This window comes from Cynocephalus volans, chromosome 4 (assembly GCF_027409185.1).
Source record: "Cynocephalus volans isolate mCynVol1 chromosome 4, mCynVol1.pri, whole genome shotgun sequence".
Classification (NCBI taxonomy): domain Eukaryota; kingdom Metazoa; phylum Chordata; class Mammalia; order Dermoptera; family Cynocephalidae; genus Cynocephalus; species Cynocephalus volans.
In genome coordinates this window covers 150,088,369-150,110,385 of record NC_084463.1, presented here as the reverse complement: position 1 = coordinate 150,110,385, position 22,017 = coordinate 150,088,369, and the positions used below count along the sequence as shown (strand labels likewise).

Below are 22,017 nucleotides of genomic sequence, written 5' to 3'. Positions count from 1 at the left end.
CTACAGTAAACAATTTTTTTGAAATATAAAGTAAGTCAAAGAATATTGAATTGAGTAACAAATCAACTTAGTGACACCTAATTTTTTGAACGTGTTCTTCACTTCTTTGTTCCTAAGGCTATAGATTGATGGGTTCAGCATGGGAATCACCACTGTACAAAATACAGAAGCCACTATAATTATAAGCTGAGAAGTCTTAGTATTAGGGACATAGAAAAGGAAAAGGATGGTTCCATGGAAAATGGTGATGGCAGTCAGGTGGGAGGCACAGGTGGAGAAGGTTTTCTGGTGCCCACTTGCAGAAGGTATAACAGTGATGAAAATGAGTATATATGACATAAGAAAAATCATCAGGCTGCTCACTTCATTGAATATCGCAAAAATAAAACATACCATCTGGGTAATATAGGGGTCTGAGCATGAAACAGAAATAATTACAGAGTAGTTACAGATAAAATGATTTATGATGCTAGACTTACAATAGGACAGTGTAAGAAGAAAATACGTGAGTGTCAGAGAACACACTACACCCCATGTGTAGGACCCACCCACCAGAAGAGCACAAAGCTTCTGAGACATAGTAGTGCTATAGAGCAAGGGGTTACAAACAGCCACAAAACGGTCATAGGCCATCGCTGCCAGCATGAACGTTTCTGTCACTCCAAAACTGCAAGTGAAACAAAATTGTGTGATGCAGCCTGAGAAAGAGATGGTTCTGTCTTCCACAACCAAGTTCTCCAACAGTTTCGATGTAACTATGGTGGAATAACAGAAATCTACAAAGGACAAGTGACTCAGGAAAAAGTACATGATTGTGTGGAGTTTTGAATTGACCTTGATGATGATTATCATGCCCAAATTCCCCACCACAGTGACTGTGTAGATGGACAAGAAAACCAGAAAGAGTGGAAGCCAAAATTCTGGGTATTCTGAAAAACCCAGGAGAGTAAAAGTGAGTGTGCTGCTTTGATTTCCTTCAGATAAGGTCATGATGCCTGTTGGATAAAATAAAACAAAAAGTTATTTGTGGAAAGCAGACTGAAGACAGAAATGAGACACAGAGACAGGAAAGAGGCTTCAAGTGTCTCTGTGAAGAGTGACACAGAAGAGTGGTTCTCAAAGTGCAGTCCCCAAACAGCAGCAGCAGCAGCACCTGGAACTTCTTAGGATTCCAAATTCTGCAGCCTCATCATCAGACTTCTTATCTAAAATTCTACAATGAGGCCCACAATTTGTGGTTTAACCTGGCCTCCAGGTGGTTTTGATGCATGCTAGAGGGTGAGAACCAGCGGTGTGGAAAATATATAGTTAATAATCCTATTGTTGAAAATCAGCACTTGTCAGTATTGTTAATATAGAACAGGAATAGAAATTAATGGTTCAAAGGAAATTATACAAAACAGAGGCAAGAGAGGCAGAACAGAAGCACAGAGAACCTTGTCATTATTCTAAGAATGAGACTAAAGATCAAGAAGATGACTTAACACTGCAGTTGGTGGTGCACACACTTTGGTATTATTATTATTATTATTTTATTTTCCACTTTTTGAAGGCATAATACAGAATTAAATAACCATAGAGTTTAAGAGTTGTAATAAACCTCAAAATGTACCTGATCCATACATTCCACCTAATGTTTCAGAGTTTGCAACAGAATGTCTTCCATGGGATATTTCTATATTCCCTATTAAAACCTCCACCAATGAGCAGTGCTCCTGCTGTATTTTTTAGTCTTTATTTACATTTTGTTTAACTTTCATTCTTTTATTACATAAAGTAATTCAATTAAATTTTTATGAACTGTTTATTAATGTGCTTCAGGTTATCACTCCTGATATATACACATATATGTAATATATATATATATCCATCCTAAAGTCACCAATATTTTCATACCAAATATGATCTATGATACAATGAAAACTGTATAATGAAAATTGTCCATTTCTAAACTAATAAAAAAATGGCCTCTTTTATGATGAGGCAAATTTCAGAAAGATACGGAGATGAGAGGAGTAAGGACATAAAAAGAATTGCCTTGTAATGATTAAAGAATAAATGAAGATATAGACCTGAGGGTACAGCAAATGAATGTATAATTCTTCCATCTTCTCGGCTTTACTTGGAACAAGTGCCAAGATCCAAGCTTAGGCCACGAGTTTCTACCTTTACGTGCACCGCAAGCAACCCCTGAAGCAGCATTTTTTTTGAGCAAGTCCAATATAATTGTGAGCAAGTGGACCTGGGTGGATACACTTTAAACATTCACTCTTGTTCACAGTTTTAATAAATGACTTCCCGTTCAACATTTTATCACATTAGTAAAGCCTGTCACTACTGCTCTGGTTACTTGGCACATTTACTAGGTAAATAACATCAAGATATTAAGAAAAAACAGTGGTATTTAGCCTTGGCAATTTCAAATAAATTTCCTATGTCTAGAATTAGACTTGTACCTGGGGTGATCAACATCAACAAATATTCCATTTTCTGCAACTTTTCTCAATTCTTCCTCACTGGTATATCTCTTGCCAGTTTCTGTAATAAAAAAACTAATGTTAATAAACATTTCACACCTTGTTGGTAAGAAGTAAAATGTCTCTGCCCACGAAAATAGACCTATGTAATTTTTAGAGTACTCTATATGAACTAGACGTCCACATTTTCCACCTGAATAGAAGGTACCAAAAGACAAACGAACTAACCTGAAACCAGAATTGCTTGATTAATTTACTCATGATTTCTTGTTATAATTAATGAATCTCAGGCAGTTTTCTTCTCAGTAATCAAACATTCCGTAAGATAGCAACAGGCTTGAGATCGGCAACGAAAGCGCCAGTCGATTTCAATGAATGTGCCAGTAAAACAGCATTTTATTTTCAGGACATAGGAAATCTCAGAGAGTGCAAGGAAAAAACTGAAGTCTGAGTGCACAGTCCTAACTCTCCTAACCTCTGAGTCTTATAACGGCCCCATGACTATAGAGCTATAGACCACGTGGAATTATAATTGTAGTTTTCCTCAGTGGACATCAAAACATACATTTAGTTTGAAACATACAATTAGAAACACTGTCTGGTGTCCTTGTGATAGGTATATTTTTCCTAAATCATTAGGGATAATTACATCATCACATCTATTCCATTAACTGATGTTAGGTATTGAATTATTGAAATAATATATGTTTACTGAAGATAGCATTACAGATAGTTTGAAAATAAGATAAAAAGAACTATTCATAAGTAGGTGGTATTAATGGAATTTTAAGTTTTGCATTCACATTTATAGTGGAGAGACCTGGAAAACACTACCTTAAGCAAAAGATCCAGGTTACCATCACCAGTAATATGATGTGGACATCACGTACCAATGATATGATGTGTTGAGAAAGGCATTTCACCTCAACATACTTCCCCAGAAACCCATAATCTCAGCTTAATATAAATTACCAAAATATTTCTCAGAAGCATACAGAATGCCTCCTCCCAGTAAGTAGTTCTGAAGGGTAACATATATTCAGACACATTACTGTAGTCTAATTTTGCTTGTGTATAAAAATTTTATTAAAAAAATACTATTTATACACTTTAGTATTTGCCATTTATTCCTTAACCTTATGGCTGTGAAATTATGTGATGTTATTCTGAGTATGGGTAATTAAGGTTTTTTGGTTGTTTGTTTTTCTCATTTCTCTACAGCACTTAGTTGAATCAATACAACAAAAATATTTATACTTGATGCACATATTAGTTATTTTCAATTTGAGGCGATTAGAAATAGGTTGTTCTGAACATTCTTATCTCTTTCATGAAAATATATGTTTCTGTTGAGTATATACCAAGGAATAGAATTATGAGTTTATAATTCCAAAGAGGTTTCCAAAGGTTTTGATCAACTCTACATTGATACTCAGCAGTTATAAAATTTGTTAAATCCAAATCATTGTCAACACTTGATTTATCAATTTAAATTCTCTTTGAAGTTCATTCATTAGATTGTTTGCTAATATTTCTTGGGTATTTTTTGTAGTTTATAGTTAGTATGAGCTCTTTATATAGTTATTACATGCAAGTCTCATACATGTTCCAATGATGTTTTGCAGTCTTTCCTAGTTTGATTTCCTTAGTAGCAGTCACAACAACAAAGATTTAGATGCAAGTAGTTTATTGGGAAGAGGATTTTAGTAAGTAGCAGTAGCTAAGTTGAAAAGATAGCATAGATGAATAGTTTTTGTTTGTTTGTTTTTTTAAGGACAATTGGGTTTTAGTCCGACCCAATACCTTGGGAAGACTGTATAAAACCTAACTCTAGCTTGTCTATCCAAGAGTTGAGGGAGTTCAGTTATTTATATACCCTCTACAGTGTATCATTGGTTGAGACCGATTTCCGGAGGTAACTTCCTGGCAATTTCAAGTTGTCCTATGTGTGTACTAAGCACATTCCTACTACCAGGAAAAAAGGCCTCTAGATAGAAAGTCAGGGGTATTTTCATAAAAAACAACAACAACAACAACAACAAAAATCTGAAGAAATAAAACAGAATAAAAAATAAGAAGACAGAAGAAATTTATGGAGTAAATAACAAGCATAAGAAAGAAGAGATAAACCATTCCAAAATGGTTCTTTGAGAAAACAAAGTTGATTAAAGTCTCATATATTCAATTAAAGGGGGAAAAAACAGAAATAAGGCAAAAGTATACACTTTAAGCATTGAAAGAGAGAATTATTATGGACTCTGCTAATTTTAGAAGTAGAATATTATGAAAAAAATCATGCCAACAACTTTGAAAACAAGTATGATGGATGAATTCTAAAAAAAAAAAAAAATGAATCATTAAAACAGACAATAATAAATTTACATCATCGTTTTCCTACCAATATTAAAGAAAGTGAATTCACAATTGAAAACCTTTCTATATGATGAAAAACTTTTCTATTTTCCAGTGAATTCTAATATTTTGCATAATTTTTCTCTCGATTGAATAAAAGGAGGCACTTCCTAGTACGTTTTAAGAGGCTAGTATAATTTGTAATTACTTATTTTATTGAAACATCATTGATTGTACATATCTGTGGGGTACAGTTTTGAATATCAATACCTGCATGCAAAATGTGATGCCTAATTAGTATATTCAATATTATACACTGTAATCACTTTTGTGTGTATTTATCAATTTATCACTAACCCCTCAATGCTCCTTTACACCTCTGGTAACCTCAGCTCTGTTCGTCCATTTGAAAGTTCAATGTATTATTGTGATTGATTTATCTTTCTTTTTTATTTAAAAGTTATTTATTATTTTATTATTTATGTTTATTATTTTAGCTTCCACTTATGAGTCAGGACATGTGGTATTTCTCTTTCTGTGTGTGGCTTATTTCAATTTTTTTTTTAAGTTCATCCATGTTTATGTGAATGTCAGATTTCCATTCTCTTTATGGCAGGGTAGTATTCTGTTGTTTATATAAACCATATTTTCCTTATCCAGTCATCTGTCAATGGACATTTAGTTTGGTTCCAAATCTTGGCTATTTTAAATAGAGGTGTGATAAACATTGGAGTACAGGTATCCCTTAGACAAAACAATTACCATTCTATTGAGTATGTACCCAGCAGTGGGATTGCTGGCTCATAAGGCAGTTCTACATATAGTTGTTTGAGGAACCTTGATATTGTTTTCCAAAATGGCTCCACTAATTTACAGTCCAACCAACACTGTAGGAGGATTCCCTTTCTAAGCACCCTCACCAGCATTTGTTGTTCTCTTTTTGATAATAGTCAGTTTACTAGGGAGAGATGTTTTCTCAGCGTAGATTTTATTTGCCTTTCCCTGATGCTTTATGATTTTGAGCATTTTTTATGTCCGTCAGCCATTCATATATCTTCCTTTGAGAAATGCCTATTCAGCTCCTTTGCACATTTTTTGATCAGGTTACTTGTTTTACTGTTAAGTTGTTTGAGCTTCTTGTATATTCTGGATATTAATATTCATATTCATAGTTTACAATTCATATTCATAGTTTACAAATATTTTCTCACATTCTGTAGGTTGTCTTTTTGCTATGTTAATTATTTCTTTTGCTGTGCAGTTTTTTAGTTTGATATAATAACATTCATTTATTCTTTACTCTTTTGCCTATATTTTTGGAGTCTTATTTATAAAAGACTCTGCTCAGTCCTACTTCCTGAATTGTTTCCCCTATGTTTTCTCTTAGATGTTTTACAGTTTCAAGTCTTATATTTAAGTATTCAATCATTTAGATTTTATTTTGGCATATGGCAATAGGTATTGGTCTAGTTCCATTCTTCTAAATATGGAAGTCCAGTTTTCCCAGCATCATTTATTGAAGAAGCTGTCCTTTTCTTGGTGTATATTCTTGGTGCCTTTGTCAAAGCTCAGTTGACTGTAAGTATGTGGGTTGATTTCTGTGTTCTCTATTCTCTTTCATTGGTCCAAAGGTCTGTTTTTATGCCAGTACCATGCTGTTTTGGTTCCTACAGCTTTGAAGTACAATTTGAAGTAAAGTAGTATAATGCCTCTGTTTTTTGTTTGTTTGTTTTCTATTTTTTTGAAGAATGGCATTGGTATTTGGATGAGTATTGGATTGTATCTGTAAATTGCTTTGGGTAGTATGGACATTTTCACAATGTTAATTCTTCCATTCCATGAATATGGAATGTCTTTCCATATTTTTGTGTCCTCTTTAATTTCTTTCAGCAGTGTTTTGTAGTTCTTGTTGTAGTGATCGTTCACCTACTTGGTTAAATTGATCCCTGGTTATTTTATTTTTTGGTTAACTATTGTCAGTGGACTCACTTTTGTGACATCTTTTTCTAATTGGTTGTTATGCTATAAAGATGCTACTGATTTTTGTGTGTTGATATTGTATTCTACAATTTTAATGAAATCATTAATTAGCTCTAAGAGATTTTTGCAGAGCCTGGGTTTTTCTGTATATAGGATCATGTCTACTGCAAACAGGGACAGTGTGACTTCACCTTTTCCAATCTGGATTCCCTTTACTTTTCTCTTTTGCTTGATTGCTCTGGCTAGTACTTCTTGTTCTATGGCAAATAGGAGTGGTGAGTGTGGATATCCTTGTTTCATTCCTGTTCTTAAAGGAAAAGATTTCAGCTTTTCTCCATTCAGGATGACACTGGCGGTGAGGTTGTCATAGATGGCTTATATTGTGCTGTGATATTTTCATTCTACAATTAATTTGCTCATTCTTCTTCATGAAAGGGTGTGGAATTTTTTCAAATACTTTCTCTGAGTTTATTGAGATAATTGCATGTTTTTGTCTTTGATTTTGATGATGTGGTATATCACATTCATTGCCTTGCATATGCTGAACCATCCTTGCATTCTGGAATGAATCCTACTGGATCATTTTTTTTTTTTTTTTTTTTTACGTTCTGTTTGCTGATATTTTGTTGAGGATTTTTATGTGTATGTTCATCAAAGATATTGGCCTGTACTTTTCTTTTATTGATGTATCTTTGTTTGGTTTAGGTACCACAGTTATGCTGGCCTCAAAAGATGAGTTTGGGAGAATTGCCTTTGTTTCAACTTTTTGTAATAATTTAAAGAGGATTGGTATTAATTCCTCCTCAAATTTTTGGCATAATTTATCAGTAATTTCATCTGTTCCTGTAATTTTCTTTGTGGGAGATTGCTGATTACTGCTTCAATCTCATTGCTCATTACTGGTCTGTTCAGGTTTTCTATTTATTCTTCATTCAGTCTTGGTAATTTGCATGTATACAGAAATGTATCCATTTTCTCCAGGTTTTCACATTTGTTGGCATATAGTTGTTTATAGAGACTATGTAATATAGTCTCTAATGATTCCTTGTATTTCTGCAGTAACAGTTGTAATGTCTCCTTTTTCATTTCTTACTTTTGTTATTTGGGTCTTCTGCTTTCTTTTTTCAGTTAGCCTAGTTAAAGGTTTGTCTATTTTGTTTATCTTATCAAAAAAAACACAACTTTATGTTTTATTAGTCTTTTGTATCATTTTTTTGGCTCTCTATTTCATTCAGTTCTGAATTAGTATTATTTATTTATTTCTGTCTACTAATTTTGGTATTGGATTTTTCTTGTTTTTCTAGTTACTAGGAACGTAGCTTTAATTTGTTTATTTAAATTTTTTCTACTCTTTTGATGTAAACATTTATTGCAATTAACTTTTCTCTTAATACTGTTTTCTCAGTATCCCCCAGATTTTAGTATGAATGGTCTTTATCTTCATTAGTTTCAATAAATTTTTGATTTCCTCTTTAGTTTCTCTGTGGATCCATACGTCACTCAAGAGCAGGCTGTTTTATTACCATGTGTTTGTACAGTTTCCAGAGTTTTGCTGGTTATTGATTTTTAGTTTTAATCCATTGTGATCTGGAAAGATACTTCTTGTATATTTTTGTAGCAATTTTGTAAATTTTTTTCAGACTTGATTTGTTACCTAATGTGTGGTCAATCCTAGAGAATGTTCCATGTGCAGAGAAGAATGTATATTCTGTACTTAATGGATGAAATATTCTGTAGTTATCTGCCGAGTCCAATTAGTCTAATGTCAATATTAAATCCTGTATTTCTTTGTGGATTTGGAAGCAAAATGATTTGTCCAATGTCGAGAGAGGGGTGTTCAGGTCCCCAACTGTTATCGTATTGGGGTCAATCTCTTTTTTAGCTCTAATAGGGTTTGATTCATATATCTAGGTGTTCTGGTATTGGGTACATATATATGTACCCTGCTTGCTTTATAGATCACTTTAATTTTATATAATGGCTCTTTATCTCCTTTTATGCTTTTCAGTTTAAAGTCTATTTCATCAGACATAAGAATACATATTCCTGAAAAAATAAACAAATAAATCTATTCAATAAAAACTATACCAAACATTTTCTATATGATGGATAAATGATTGTGTAAAATCAAAAAGTCAAGGATTTCCACTTTAAGCAAGTTTTTCAACATTATATTGAAATTCCTGGCTTAACCAAGGCAAGAAAAATAATAAATAATAATAATGTTGGAAACCACACAAAAATACTGTATTTAAAGGGAGTATGTAACATACATGTTGATAATACAATGTAATACAAATTATCATAAAATTAATAAGAAATTTTAAAAGAAATTTATGAAAATATCTCAATCACCACTCAGAAAAAATAAGAACTTTTCAACAGTTGCTTATTGTATATCAAAACTTGATTATAGCTGTTTCCAAGTATAAAACAAATAGAAACATTAATACAGTCTAGATATTGACCAATACATATATGAAAACTGGCTATATGAAAAATTAAACACTATAGAGAAATTTTTCATGAAGTGACTTTTCAATAAATATTGTTGGGACCAATATGCATTCATTCATTAATATACAAAATAAGCTTTTTGTCATAGCACAGCTAAAATTAATTCCAGGTCTATTATAGGAATGACTGTAAAAAGACAAAGTAAAATCTAGAGTACAAAGTAAAAGAAAATGAATATAACATGAAAGATAGAACAATGTAAGGATTTTAAGACAACATATAGCACATAAAATTTGAGACTCTCTTCATTATTATTTTGGAGGATATAAATATTTCTTAATTAAGATATTAAAAGCACTTCACAGTATAAAGAAACAATTTGAAGAATTGTGCTTCAATAAAAATTAGAAAATCTTTGTACCTAAATAATTAATCAAGACAGTGAAAAGACAAATCACTACCTGGAGAAAATTCAATACAAATATAACTAAATAAAATGTATACAGTAAGATTTACTTTATATGAATTTCAAATAGAGACAGCATCAAAATTTATGCTTTCACAATATATACTTAGAGGGTTGCAGCTGAAAAGGAAAAATTTCTTTAATAACACAATCCCTACAATAGATTTTACTTCTAAAGGTGCAGGTAGTCAAAGTGACTAGGAAAGTTTTATGGGCAATTTGTGGAGTGCTGATAAGATTCTATATTTTCTCTCTCAGAGAAAGTATCAGAGAGGATTATTATTGGAAAGTACTTATCTAAATAGATTTGTATTCCATGATAATAGAGAGAGAGAGAGAGAAGTGTAATGTTTAATGGGATTAATGATTCACAGGCTCTAAGTGTTAGAATATGGACATATTTAAGGGCCATTATTTAGCCTACTACATTCTGGGAAAATATAAACACCATTTTCTTTCTTATTGTTTTTCTCTTTTACCTGCAGGTGACGTTTAAAGCATACTCAATTTAATAATTATGGATATATAAATTATCTGAAGGATTTTTCTGAATAAATTTTATCACATTATTAAAAGAAAAACATTAATAACCATCAATGCAATATATAAAGCATATTTTAAATACTAACACAGTTTGTGTGTGTTACTGTGTGTGTATATGTGATTACATGGAGTGAGAAAGTATTTTGGGTGTAAATTAATTTCCTGACAGTCTCTTTCACATCTTCTTCTAAGGCTGTAGATAAGGGGATTTAGCACAGGGATCACAATAGTGTAAAACACAGGACTTACTTTAATAAGAATTTAAGGATTTGGGTACACAGTTGAGAAGAAGGAGAATACCATGGAAAGTAATGATGGCAATGAGATGTGAGGCACAGGTGGAGAAGGCTTTCTAAAGTCCACCTGTGGAAGGCATCTTGATGACAGTGACAACTATGAAGACATAGGAGGTGAGGGTGATCAGGAGGCTACAAGCCTCATTCAACGTAGAAATGACTAACATCACCATCTGGCTCAAATAGGTGTTAGAGCAGGATAAAGAGAGAATGGCAGAGTGTTCATAACAATAGTGTTTTATAATGTTTTGTCTATAGTAGGAAAGATCCAAAAGAGGATATGTGATTCTCAAGGAACAGAGTCCACCCCATGTGTAAGTTCCAGCTACCAGGAGAGCACAGCGCTTAGGAAACACAGCAACTGTGTTGAGCAGGGGGTTACAAAGAGCCACAAACCAGTCATAGGCCATGACCACTAATATGAACATTTCCACAATCACAAACGTGCAGGCAAAGAAAAATTGTGTCATGCATCCTTTGAAGGAGATAATTCTGACTTCCACAACTAAAATTTCTAGTAGTTTCAGTGTGACTACACTGGAATAATAAAAATCCAAGAAGAAGTGGCATGTGTGTCTGAAGTTTGGGATTGATCTTTATGACCACAATCATGCCCAGGTTTCCCACCACAGTGATGGTGTAGATGGTTAAGAACACCTGGAAAAGAGAAGCATGGAGGTGTGGGAACTCTGAAAAGCCCAAGAGGACAAAAGTGGCTCCAGTGCTCTCATTTCCCTCAGTTGTCATCGTGGATACTGTTGGAGGAAATCAGAGAGTTCATCCTGGGCAGCCGGATATGACAGAGAAAGTAGCAATGAGGGAATGGAGAGGGCTCCTGATGAGAAACTATTCCTGTTTTTATGGAATATGTTTTTATGTTTTTTTGGGGTTTTTTTTTTTTTGCCTTTTTTCTGCTTCTTTTGAATCTTTCTTTGGTCACTTAGTATTTGAACACGGAATATTTTCTTTAGCAGTCAGTCTCAATTTCTCATCTAGAAAACAAGAAATGTGGCTGTTTCATAACATTTAATTTTTTTACAAATTATAAACATATATGTGAATAGCAAATGCTTAAAAGATTTCTGCCTCTTATTAAAGATTAAATAAGTAAGACCTACCACTATAAATTTCACTAAAATTCCACTATATGAAAAGGAATACTAAAAGGAATAGAAGAATAACAGGGAAACATATCTTATTCCGTGACAATTAGAGATGACTTAACAGAGCCTTCCATTGGGGACATTAATTGTGTGTTTTTATGCTGATATTTCATATTTTAAGATAGTGAGGAGAAAATAGTAGTAGTAAGTTTCCTCATTTAAAGTTTACTGAGCTGTCACTCCCAATTCTGTATGACGATTTTTCAGTGATACCTTTTCTAGGAATACCCTACAGGAGGTAGGAAATTGTACAAATAGTGAACAGGAGGTGGAAAACATAATGAGAGACATGGTGAAAACAGAACTTCCTTTCCCGATTCCCTTCTAACTTTTCCATTTGTCTTAGATACAAATTTCCACCAAGATTTGAATGCATAAACACAAAATCTTTAATTTCCACTTTTTTCTCTATCTTTCTCACCAGAAGTCAGATATCTTTTGTAGACTTATTTACTAAAGTCTTCATTTATTCAGTTAATCAAATTTTGAACATCAGTTCCCCAAAATGTAACTTTTTATAAAAATTGTTATAGATTGTAATTAGACAAGAGGAGCTTTATTCAAATAAGATGCCACTAAAGGTATCAAGAAAATTACATTGATTCTCATTACATTAAAAAAAAATCATAGCATAGAGTGACAGATTTAGAAACTAAATTTAGGTAATACATTGTGTATTTTAAAACAAGCAGCGTGACCCTGGGGAATCACACCCAAGAGAATCTTGACTAGGGGACTGCAATGAGCTGTAAACAAGACAATTGGAAGAAAATCCCTCCTTCCTAATTTATAATGTCATTAATTTGAATCATTTAACCATATGGGAAGGTGCTGGTCTTTGAAAAATAACTATAGCAATCAACCAACACTTTTTTACTCTTATAAATGCAATTTATATGTAATTTGATGTCTTTCTTTAATGCAGGAAAATTTTAAGAGATTATTTCTTCAAATATGACTTCTTTACCTTTTTTTCCATCAACTTTTGGGTCTCCGATTAAATATGTTAGCTCAAGTGTTGTATCTTCTATCACTCTTTCCTCATATGTTTTTCTATTTTTTGTTTTACTTCATTTTATTATATTTTTTCCTCTGATATATCTTTCATTATACTATTTCTCTTTTCAACTGTTTTTAATCTGCTATTAAAACTTTCAATTATATTATTAATTTCATTTAACATACTTGAAAAATAATATTTTTACTTAGTTATTTTTTTAATTACCCTGGTACATTTTCATGATTCCCAGTTCTCTGTCAATGTATACTTTATTATTATTATTTTTTAATTTGTCATCTTAATCATAGGGTGTATAGTTCATTTACAATATGCATTCAATAATCCTAATTTGTAGTCATTGTAATTTGTTTCACCTCATATTTCTTATATTGCCCTGTCTTTTAACGTGCTTTATCAACTTTGATTACATATCAGATATCACCTTCAAAAACTCATGAATTGAGGTCTTCAATGATTTGATCTTCATCACAATAATATTGTTACATGTTTCCAGTAGGCATTTAGAACACAAGCAGTCTAGTACAACTTTCATCCAATTTCCAAGATTAAAATTTCCCAACCCACTTAAGTAAGTAACATTTCAGTTTCAGACTGACAATGTTAGGTGTTAGGGTTTATCTCCTGATCACTTTTACACCCATGACTTTTTGTCCAGAGTCTGAATCCACATTAAGGAATGTTTTCTGTGAGTCTTCAATTTTGATTAACCTTATATTTGACCCTTTACCTGTGGGCCTAAGAGGAATAAAAAGTGTAGCTCAGCCTTTTAGCAAATGTCTCTAGAAAAAAGTAGTCAAAGTTACCTCGGACATCTCATTGGAATTTTGGCTTATCTTTGAACTTGTCCTAGTATAATTTTGCTTGAAATATATAAAACACTTTTTTCTTTAACTTCCTGGATCTGGTAACTGATTCTCATGTAGATTTTTTTAAAAAATATTGTCTCAGTAAGAAGTACAACAAAGTCTGTTACTCAGGGCAATTGAAATCTTATCTCAGAATGTTCCTCTAGACAACATGACCACAGTCTCTATTGCAAAAGAACAGCTCAGAGCCTTTCTTGTCTTAGTTATGCATGTAGGTGTCTGAGTGCTTCCTGACTCATCTCAAATTGCCTGTAAATGAGTGAAACAGCAGGAGTCAGGATTTCTTCTAGACAACAACCATACCACTGTGTAGAACTTTAAGATTCTAGAAACATCACGGATATTTCTTAGCAATATACGTTAAATTTCAGTAACAATACTGCTTTTCACCTCAAAATCTATCTTCTCAGCTATTAGAACCTGCCCCTGATTTTGTATGGTTGTTGATGCTCTCATTAAGATTAACAAACAAGTATACTTGATTCATTTTGTACTAACTGCTAAAGACCAACTTAATGACAGTGATGGCTCAGAGAGCAAACACTTGAAGAAATAGAGTTATTTTGCAAAAAGAAACAATATAATTTATTGACAGATATTTGTGAGAAGCTACAGAATACAGAATAATAAAAGACATTTTTCTATTGATTAATCCACTAAGGAGATCTGGATATCATTTATTGATATGAAGACTGGTAGGAGGGACAAGTTTATTGTGATAATGGGTGATTGAAATGTACATTTTGCTATCCTTGGTCTTTGCACCACTCAGTAATGGAAAAATGCACTTAGAAGAACATTGAACTTTTTCTTCATACTCAAAATTATTTCAAGACCTTTCAAATATATTCCATTGATACTCAAAAACGAGTGACATATACAGTTTACAGTAATATTTTCAGCATCTTCTTGCTTAAAGTCTTATAGTTTTTCAGAATTAAACTCGAAATCCTCATTTGATTTGAAATAAAGTTTTAAGTTGAATAAAATGTTGTGTTTTAGATAACTTATGGAACCATAAGAGTTGGTTATGAAATGAGTATGGATCAGGTCAAGAAAGTCATCAACTGTGTTTAGTCTTTAATCTTTGGTTTGACACTTTCCTATAATAAAATACGACTAATACTCTCAATCGCGTAAACGTTAAAATATGTTCTACTTCAATAATCATAAATATTCAAACTAAATCTTCAATAAAATATTTTGGACAGAGCAAATTAGTAAAAATCATAAAGTCTGATAATAGGAAGTGCTTCTGAGGATGTGAATCATAACTTTTGTATTTGTAAACATTGCTATTAGGAGTATAAATTTATACAACCACTCTTAAAAATTGAGAGATAATAAAAGAAGTAGTGAGCTAAAGGGTACAAAACTATGCTATGTACCCCAAGTGGATCAGTGTGCAGTATATTGTAGCAACACATTCTACCAAAAAATTGTATAAGTAAATTTAAAAATTGAGCAAATTTAAAATTAAAAATAAATGAAGGAAAAAAATCCTAAATACAAACAACTTCTTTTTAATACTGACTCCCAAAGTCCAAAGTAGAAATTTTGAAATATATTTCCTTATGAAACTTTCTAAGATGAAGTGAATCAGAACGCATTGTATCTATATAAAACCAGAGATAATTGTAAGACATTCTGAACATGGCAAATAATGGCATATGCAACATTTAACTGATTTAAAACATTATACATATACACACACATATATATATATATATATATATATATATATATATATATATTAAAGATCGCTAAACTATCACCAACAATACATAGGAAAAACTGAATATAGTTTGAACAGAAATGTATATACACATTTAATCAAATTATATCGAGTAAGAATGCAGGTTGGATTTGATTAACCTCCTGATTGGCCTTTTTCCGTCTTTGTTGCTAAGGATTTAGAGAAGTAAATTGAGAATGGGGATCACCACTCTAAACAGCACAGTGGCCAGTTTGATCACGAGCCATGAGCTTTTGCAGTTGGGCACACAGTAGAGATGATCCCATGGAAAATGGTGACAACAGTCAGGTGAGGGCACAGGTGGAGAACACATTTTTGTATAAAATGGAAATAAACCACCAGTTATTTCTCTCTCTCTTTTTTTTTTTTAAGATGACCAGTAATGGGATCTTAACCCTTGACTTGGTGTTGTCAGCACCAGGCTCTCCAAGTGAGCCTACCGGCCATCCCTATATAGGATCCAAACCCTGGCCTTGGTGTTATCAGCACCACACTCTCCCAAGTTAGCCAGGGGCCAGCCCTGCACAAGTTATTTCTCAATGAGTAAAACCTACTAAAAGAAAAATGGTAGTATAAAAATAAGAAAAACAACCAAACACCTCCTTTTATGTGACAACTTTATATTTGGTTACCTTGGATAAATGAAAGAGCATTTATTTATAGCTAAACAGGTTTTGACATTGACTTAAAATTGCTAGTACAGTCCAGTGTGGGACCAGTCCTTCAACTGAGACAAGATCATTCTGGCACCGAAGGACAATTTCAACCTAAGTACTGGACTTTTCAGTGATAGTTTTGGAGAAATGTTAATAAAAAGGGGGAAATGTGTAAGTTGCCAGAATCATGATATAGTCACTTGTGTCAAACCATAACAAGAAAATAAAGCAAAGAGATTAAGATGGGAGGGCAATCACACACATGTGTATGATAAAGGGTTCTGATGCACATATGCCTGTAAGAAAGACCTTTATCAAGGAATTTTAAAACTGGAGCTTGCTGCACCAATCAAAAGGACAGATATCCAAATGCACAAGAACACTTCCCTGACACACTGTCTTCACTAATAAACTGGTGTCAACCCCTGTGATAAGCCCCTGTAACCAATGTTCTCTTTGTTTAAAACAAATTATGTGTACATTTCCCCTTTGCCTTTAAAAGCATTTCTTTGCCTCAACCTCTTTGGATAAGCCTATAGTGTCCATAGTCCACATATCGCAGATTGGCAAATCATCTGTGCACTTCCTAATAAACCTATTATCTTTGGACTATGCCTCTGTTGGTTATTTAGGTTGAAATATTTTTAACCCATTTAACACTCCACAAAACATAACATAATGAAAACTTTCCAGAAGTCTAAGCTAATTATCAGTAACAAAGACTGACTGTTTTCTATAGGTCCAATATAATCTGATTCCTGAAGTAATATACAGGTATTTGTATTATAATATACTATATGTAGTCTGCAGTATATACACTAAACATTTTAATATCTAATTATGCAAAATGCAAATATATTAATATACACAGTTTATCTGCATATTATCTGTACATAAGAGCATCTATATATGTAAATATGTGTAACTATCAATGTACCTACAATGAAGATGAAGACAGACAATTGGTGATCATAAAATTTCAGATAACATGTTGGTCATAAAGAGATATCTTACCAAGTATTTTTAGTCATCAATTTCTATATTAAAATTGTTTATGATGAATTAAATGTAATGATCTTTGATTTGATAATATATTTATCTAATGTGTTTTAAAATACAAGTTTAAAAAAGTTTCCCACATTCTACTCTTCCTCAGTCTATCAGTTTTTCCACTTAAGGTAACCACTGCCACCTTTTTCTTTCTTTGTTTATTTGAATCCTCAAGAAATAGAAATGCATTTACATGGTCATCCATAACATGAACATATATACTTACCTCTTCTATAAATGGTATCCAAATTACTACCGTCTGGTTCTTGCTCAATTTTTCTGCAACATTCAATTGTGGAGATATTAAGTATAAAAAATAAATAAGTATAAATAAATAATGCCCTAAAATTTCAATGGATATATGGTATATATATATATATTTTTAAATACCATGGTTTATTACCAAACGCATATCAAGTGGCATTTTAGTGGCTCCAGTCTTTTGTTATTAAAAATAATGCTTCAAGGATATCCACATTTGTATATTCACAATTGCTTTTCAAAATATCAGTATAAATTCTCAGAAGTAGTATTGCTGAGTCATAAACTACATTTTCTTAGGATGGTGGTTACTAAATTACTCTCTAAAGTGATTCTAACAATTTGCCTTCTCACCAGCAAGTATGAGAGTCCTTGAAGATTCACATCACAGAACCCCTTTAAAGAAAAACTTGTCATGCCAGCCATCAACTGCTTCAAAATCGGCCTCCTCACCATGGAGCCACCATATCCATTTAACTGATTCGACATGAGTATAAATGCCTGATCCAAGGGGGTCATTTCAGATATGCCTTAGGTGTGACAAATCTCCCCACAGTACAGGGGAGGCTTTGCTTGATTTATCACAGCCTGAATCAGCCCTGTTGTCAACTCTGTATCCACTCACCATGAAACAAATGTAGTGACACAGCGAAAAGTCAAACAAAAACAATGTAGATGATTTTACCAATGTAAAAAAAAAAAATCTATCCCCAAACAACATACAGCAAACATTTTCAATATGAAACGTAAATGATTTCCCTGTAAAATCAGAAACTCAACGATGCCCACATTTACTAGGTTAATTTAACATTATACTGAAGTTTCTATCTATTTAAACAAAGCAAGAAAAATAAGAAGGAATAATATTGGAAAGAAAAAATTAACCATATTTAATAAGAGAGTATGTGGTATACATGTTGAAAATACAAGAAAATTACAAATAAGTTATAAAATTAGTAAGAGATTTTGTTAGAGTTGACAGAAGAAAAATAAATATAAAAATGTACTGTACTAAAATCTAACAACACATGCTTTCCAATGAATGTGAGAAATAGCATCGAAAATGTCATGCATTCAGTCATTTATTTAATAAAATATGTGAAAATTTTTTACAGAAAAGCATACAATAAAACATTTATTATAAAACTTGAACTATATCTAAATAAAGAGAAAAAGACATAGTAAGCTCATGATTTAGAAGACTTGGTGATACAAATGACATTTCTTTTTAAATGTATTTATAAATTCACTGCAATGCTAGCATGAATGCAAATAGGTATTATGCTAAATTTTGATTGGAGAGGTGAATTTCCAAAAATATCCCAATTACACTGTAAGAACAATAACAAATTTTCAGGAGTTGCTCTACTGGATATCAAAGCTTATTAGTTATAGGAGCTTCTGACTATAAAATAAGTAGAATCATACATAGAGCCTAGACATTGACTGATACACTATGACATACTATGATATATATATATCATATATATGAATATTGATATATATATGACATATATATGATATATATATAGGATATACTATGATATATATATGTACTATGATATACTATGATATATATATATGTATATCATATACTATGATATATATATGTATATCATATACTATGATATATATGATATACATACATGCATATATATGTGTGTATATATATATATGAATACTGACTATGAGAATTATAACACTGAAGAAAAGTGTATCACGGAGTAATGATTTAAAAAATATTGTTGGGACAATTAAACATTTGTAATTTAAAATAGCAAATAGGCCTCATCTCATATTACACCAAAAATTAATTCTAAAATTATCATTAAAGATTAATGTAGAAATCAATATAAAAAGGCAAAGTTAAATTTAGAATACAAAATAATAGAAAGTAAAATATAATATAAAAGACAGATGATGTATAGAATTTGGGGCAATATAGCACATAAATTGTGAGACTGTATCTTCCTTATTTTGGAGGAAAGAAATATTTCTTAAACAGAATATTAAAAACCACTGTATAATGGAAAATTTGATGAGTGGTGCTTCATTAAAAATCAGAAAAACTGCGCCTAAATACAACACTGAGACAGTAAAAAAACAAATCACAATAGGGGAGAATATTTAACACATATATGACATAATGGAATATATACTCTATTATTCAATTTATATAAATTTCAAATAGATGCAAAATTAAAATTTTTACTTTCAGAACCTATACTTAGGGGTTGCATCTCAAAAGGATAAATGTTCTGAATAACAATCCCTGCAATTAATTTGTGCTGGGTAGTCATAGTGAACATAAAAGGACTTATGTGTAATTTGTAAAGTGCTGATAATGTTCTGTTTTTTCTTCTTTGGAAGAACTAATAGAGGATTATTATTCAAAACTACATATATGAATGGTTGTCATAATTTAAATGACAGAGAGAGTGAGTAGAAAGGAAGGGCGGCATGCAAGGGTAAGATATTTACAGTTTTGAAGATTAGAACATGGAAACCTTAAAGGATCATTATTTTAGCCTACTACATTATGAGAGAAACATAAACAGAATTTTCTTTCTTTTTTTTTTCTATTACTGACAGCTGATGTAAAGCATAGCGGGATTTAATAATTATGGATATATGTATAAATTATCTAATACCCTAAATCAATTTTATCCCATTATTTGAAAAATAAATAACCATCTATGCAATGCATAAAGCACATTTAAAAAATATAACTAGGAACCTGTGTGTTTCTGTGTTTCTGTGTGTGTGTGTGTGTGTGTGTGTGTGTGTGTGTGTACATGTATGAGATTAAACTGAGTGAGAAAGCAATTCGATGTGCATTAATTCCCTGATGGCCTCCTTCACATCCTTATTTCTAAGGCTGTAGATAAGAGGATTTAGCATAGGGATCACAATGGTGTAAAATGCAGTAGCTACTTTAATGAGGAGCTTTGAGCTTTTAGAGTTGGGCACACAGTAGAGAAGGAGGATGTCCCCGTGGAAAATGGTGATGGTAGTCAGGTGGGAGGCACAGGTGGAGAGGGCTTTTCTGAGTCCACCTGTGGAAGGCATCTTGATGATAGTGACAACTATGAAGACATACGAGGTGAGGATGATCAAGAGGCTACAAACTTCACTGAATGTAGAAATGACTAACATCACCATCTGGCTGAAGTAGGTGTCAGAGCAGGATACAGAGAGAACAGCAGAATATTCACAGCCATAGTGATTTATGACGTTATGTCCGCAATAGGATAGTTCCAAGAGAGAACATGTGACTGTCAAGGAACAGAGTCCACCCCATGTGTAAGTTCCAGCTACCAGGAGAGCACAGAGCTTAGGAGACATAGCAACTGTGTAGAGCAGGGGGTTACAAACAGCCACAAACCGGTCATAGGCCATCACTGCTAACATGAACATTTCCGCAAACACAAACATGCAGGCAAAGAAAAATTGTATTATGCATCCTTTGAAGGGGATAGTTCTGTCTTTCACAACTAAGATTTCTAGTAGTTTGGGTGTGACTACACTGGAATAACAAAAATCCAAAAAGGACAGATTGCCAAGAAAAAAGTACATGGGTGTATGGAGTTTGGGATTGATCTTTATGACCACAATCATGCCCAGGTTCCCCACCACAGTGACAGTGTAGATGGCCAAGAATACCTGGAAAAGCAGTGCCTGGAGGTGTGGGAACTCTGAGAATCCCAAGAGGACAAAAGTGACTCCAGCACTCTCGTTTCCCTCAATCATCGTTGCAGATCCTGTTGGAGGAAATCAGCGTTCATCCTGAGCAGCCGGATATAACAGAGACAGTAGGAATGAGGGAAATGCAGATGGCTGCATGATAATCACCACCGAGTGATATACAAAAAATGCACTCATGTTTTATTTTTTGGCTTTTTTTCTGCCTCCTTTGAATTTCCCTTGGGCCACTGACTTACTATTTGAACATGGAATATTTTCTTTACCCATCATTGACCCATTTCCTATTGCATAAAACAAGAAATGTGGCTATCGCATAAAGTGCTTTTACAAATTGTATATATATATATATATATATATATATATATATATATATATATATATATATATATATATATATATATATGTGTGTATACTAAATGCTTGCAATATTTCTGTCCCTTATTACTAATTAAATAATTATGAACTAATATCTGAATTTCACATAAAATTCTATTACTTGTGACAGAAGAATATGACAAATTAAAGAATAACAAGGAAACACATCTTAGTTCGCAGCAATAGGGCAGATTACAACTGAGATGACTCAACAGAGCCTGCCACTGGGGATTTAAACAGTGTGTTTGTATGCTGTTACTTCATATTTCAAGACATGAGGGGACAATAGTACTAGTAAGTGTTCTCTGTTAGAGTGGTGCTGAGCTGTCACTCCCATTCCTGTATGAAAATTTTAAAGTGTTAGCTTTTCTACAAATATCCTACAGGAAGTAGGTAACGGTGCAAGTTGATAAAGGGAAGTGGAAACCATTACAACAGGCATGATAAAAGAAGCTTTCTCTCCTAATTCCGTTCTAAGTTTTCCGTCTGTCTTTGATTCAGATTTATACCAATACCTGAAACCATCAACATAAAATATTTATTTTCTCTTTTCTTTTTTCAGGCCTTCTTTTTTCCCTCTGATTCTCTTTTAA

At 32.6% G+C, this 22,017-nt stretch overlaps 2 protein-coding genes across 2 annotated transcripts; both read right to left on the bottom strand.

Annotated features, from left to right (window-relative positions):
- LOC134376541 (olfactory receptor 5D13-like) lies at window positions 1-990 on the bottom strand. The gene has a single exon (XM_063095053.1). The coding sequence runs from the start codon at window positions 988-990 to the stop codon at window positions 1-3; it is 990 nt and encodes a 329-aa protein (XP_062951123.1).
- A 19,159-nt stretch (window positions 991-20,149) lies between these two features.
- On the bottom strand, window positions 20,150-21,094 carry LOC134376869 (olfactory receptor 1165-like). Its single transcript, XM_063095428.1, has one exon. The coding sequence runs from the start codon at window positions 21,092-21,094 to the stop codon at window positions 20,150-20,152; it is 945 nt and encodes a 314-aa protein (XP_062951498.1).
- Between the last annotated feature and the right edge of the window lie 923 nt (window positions 21,095-22,017).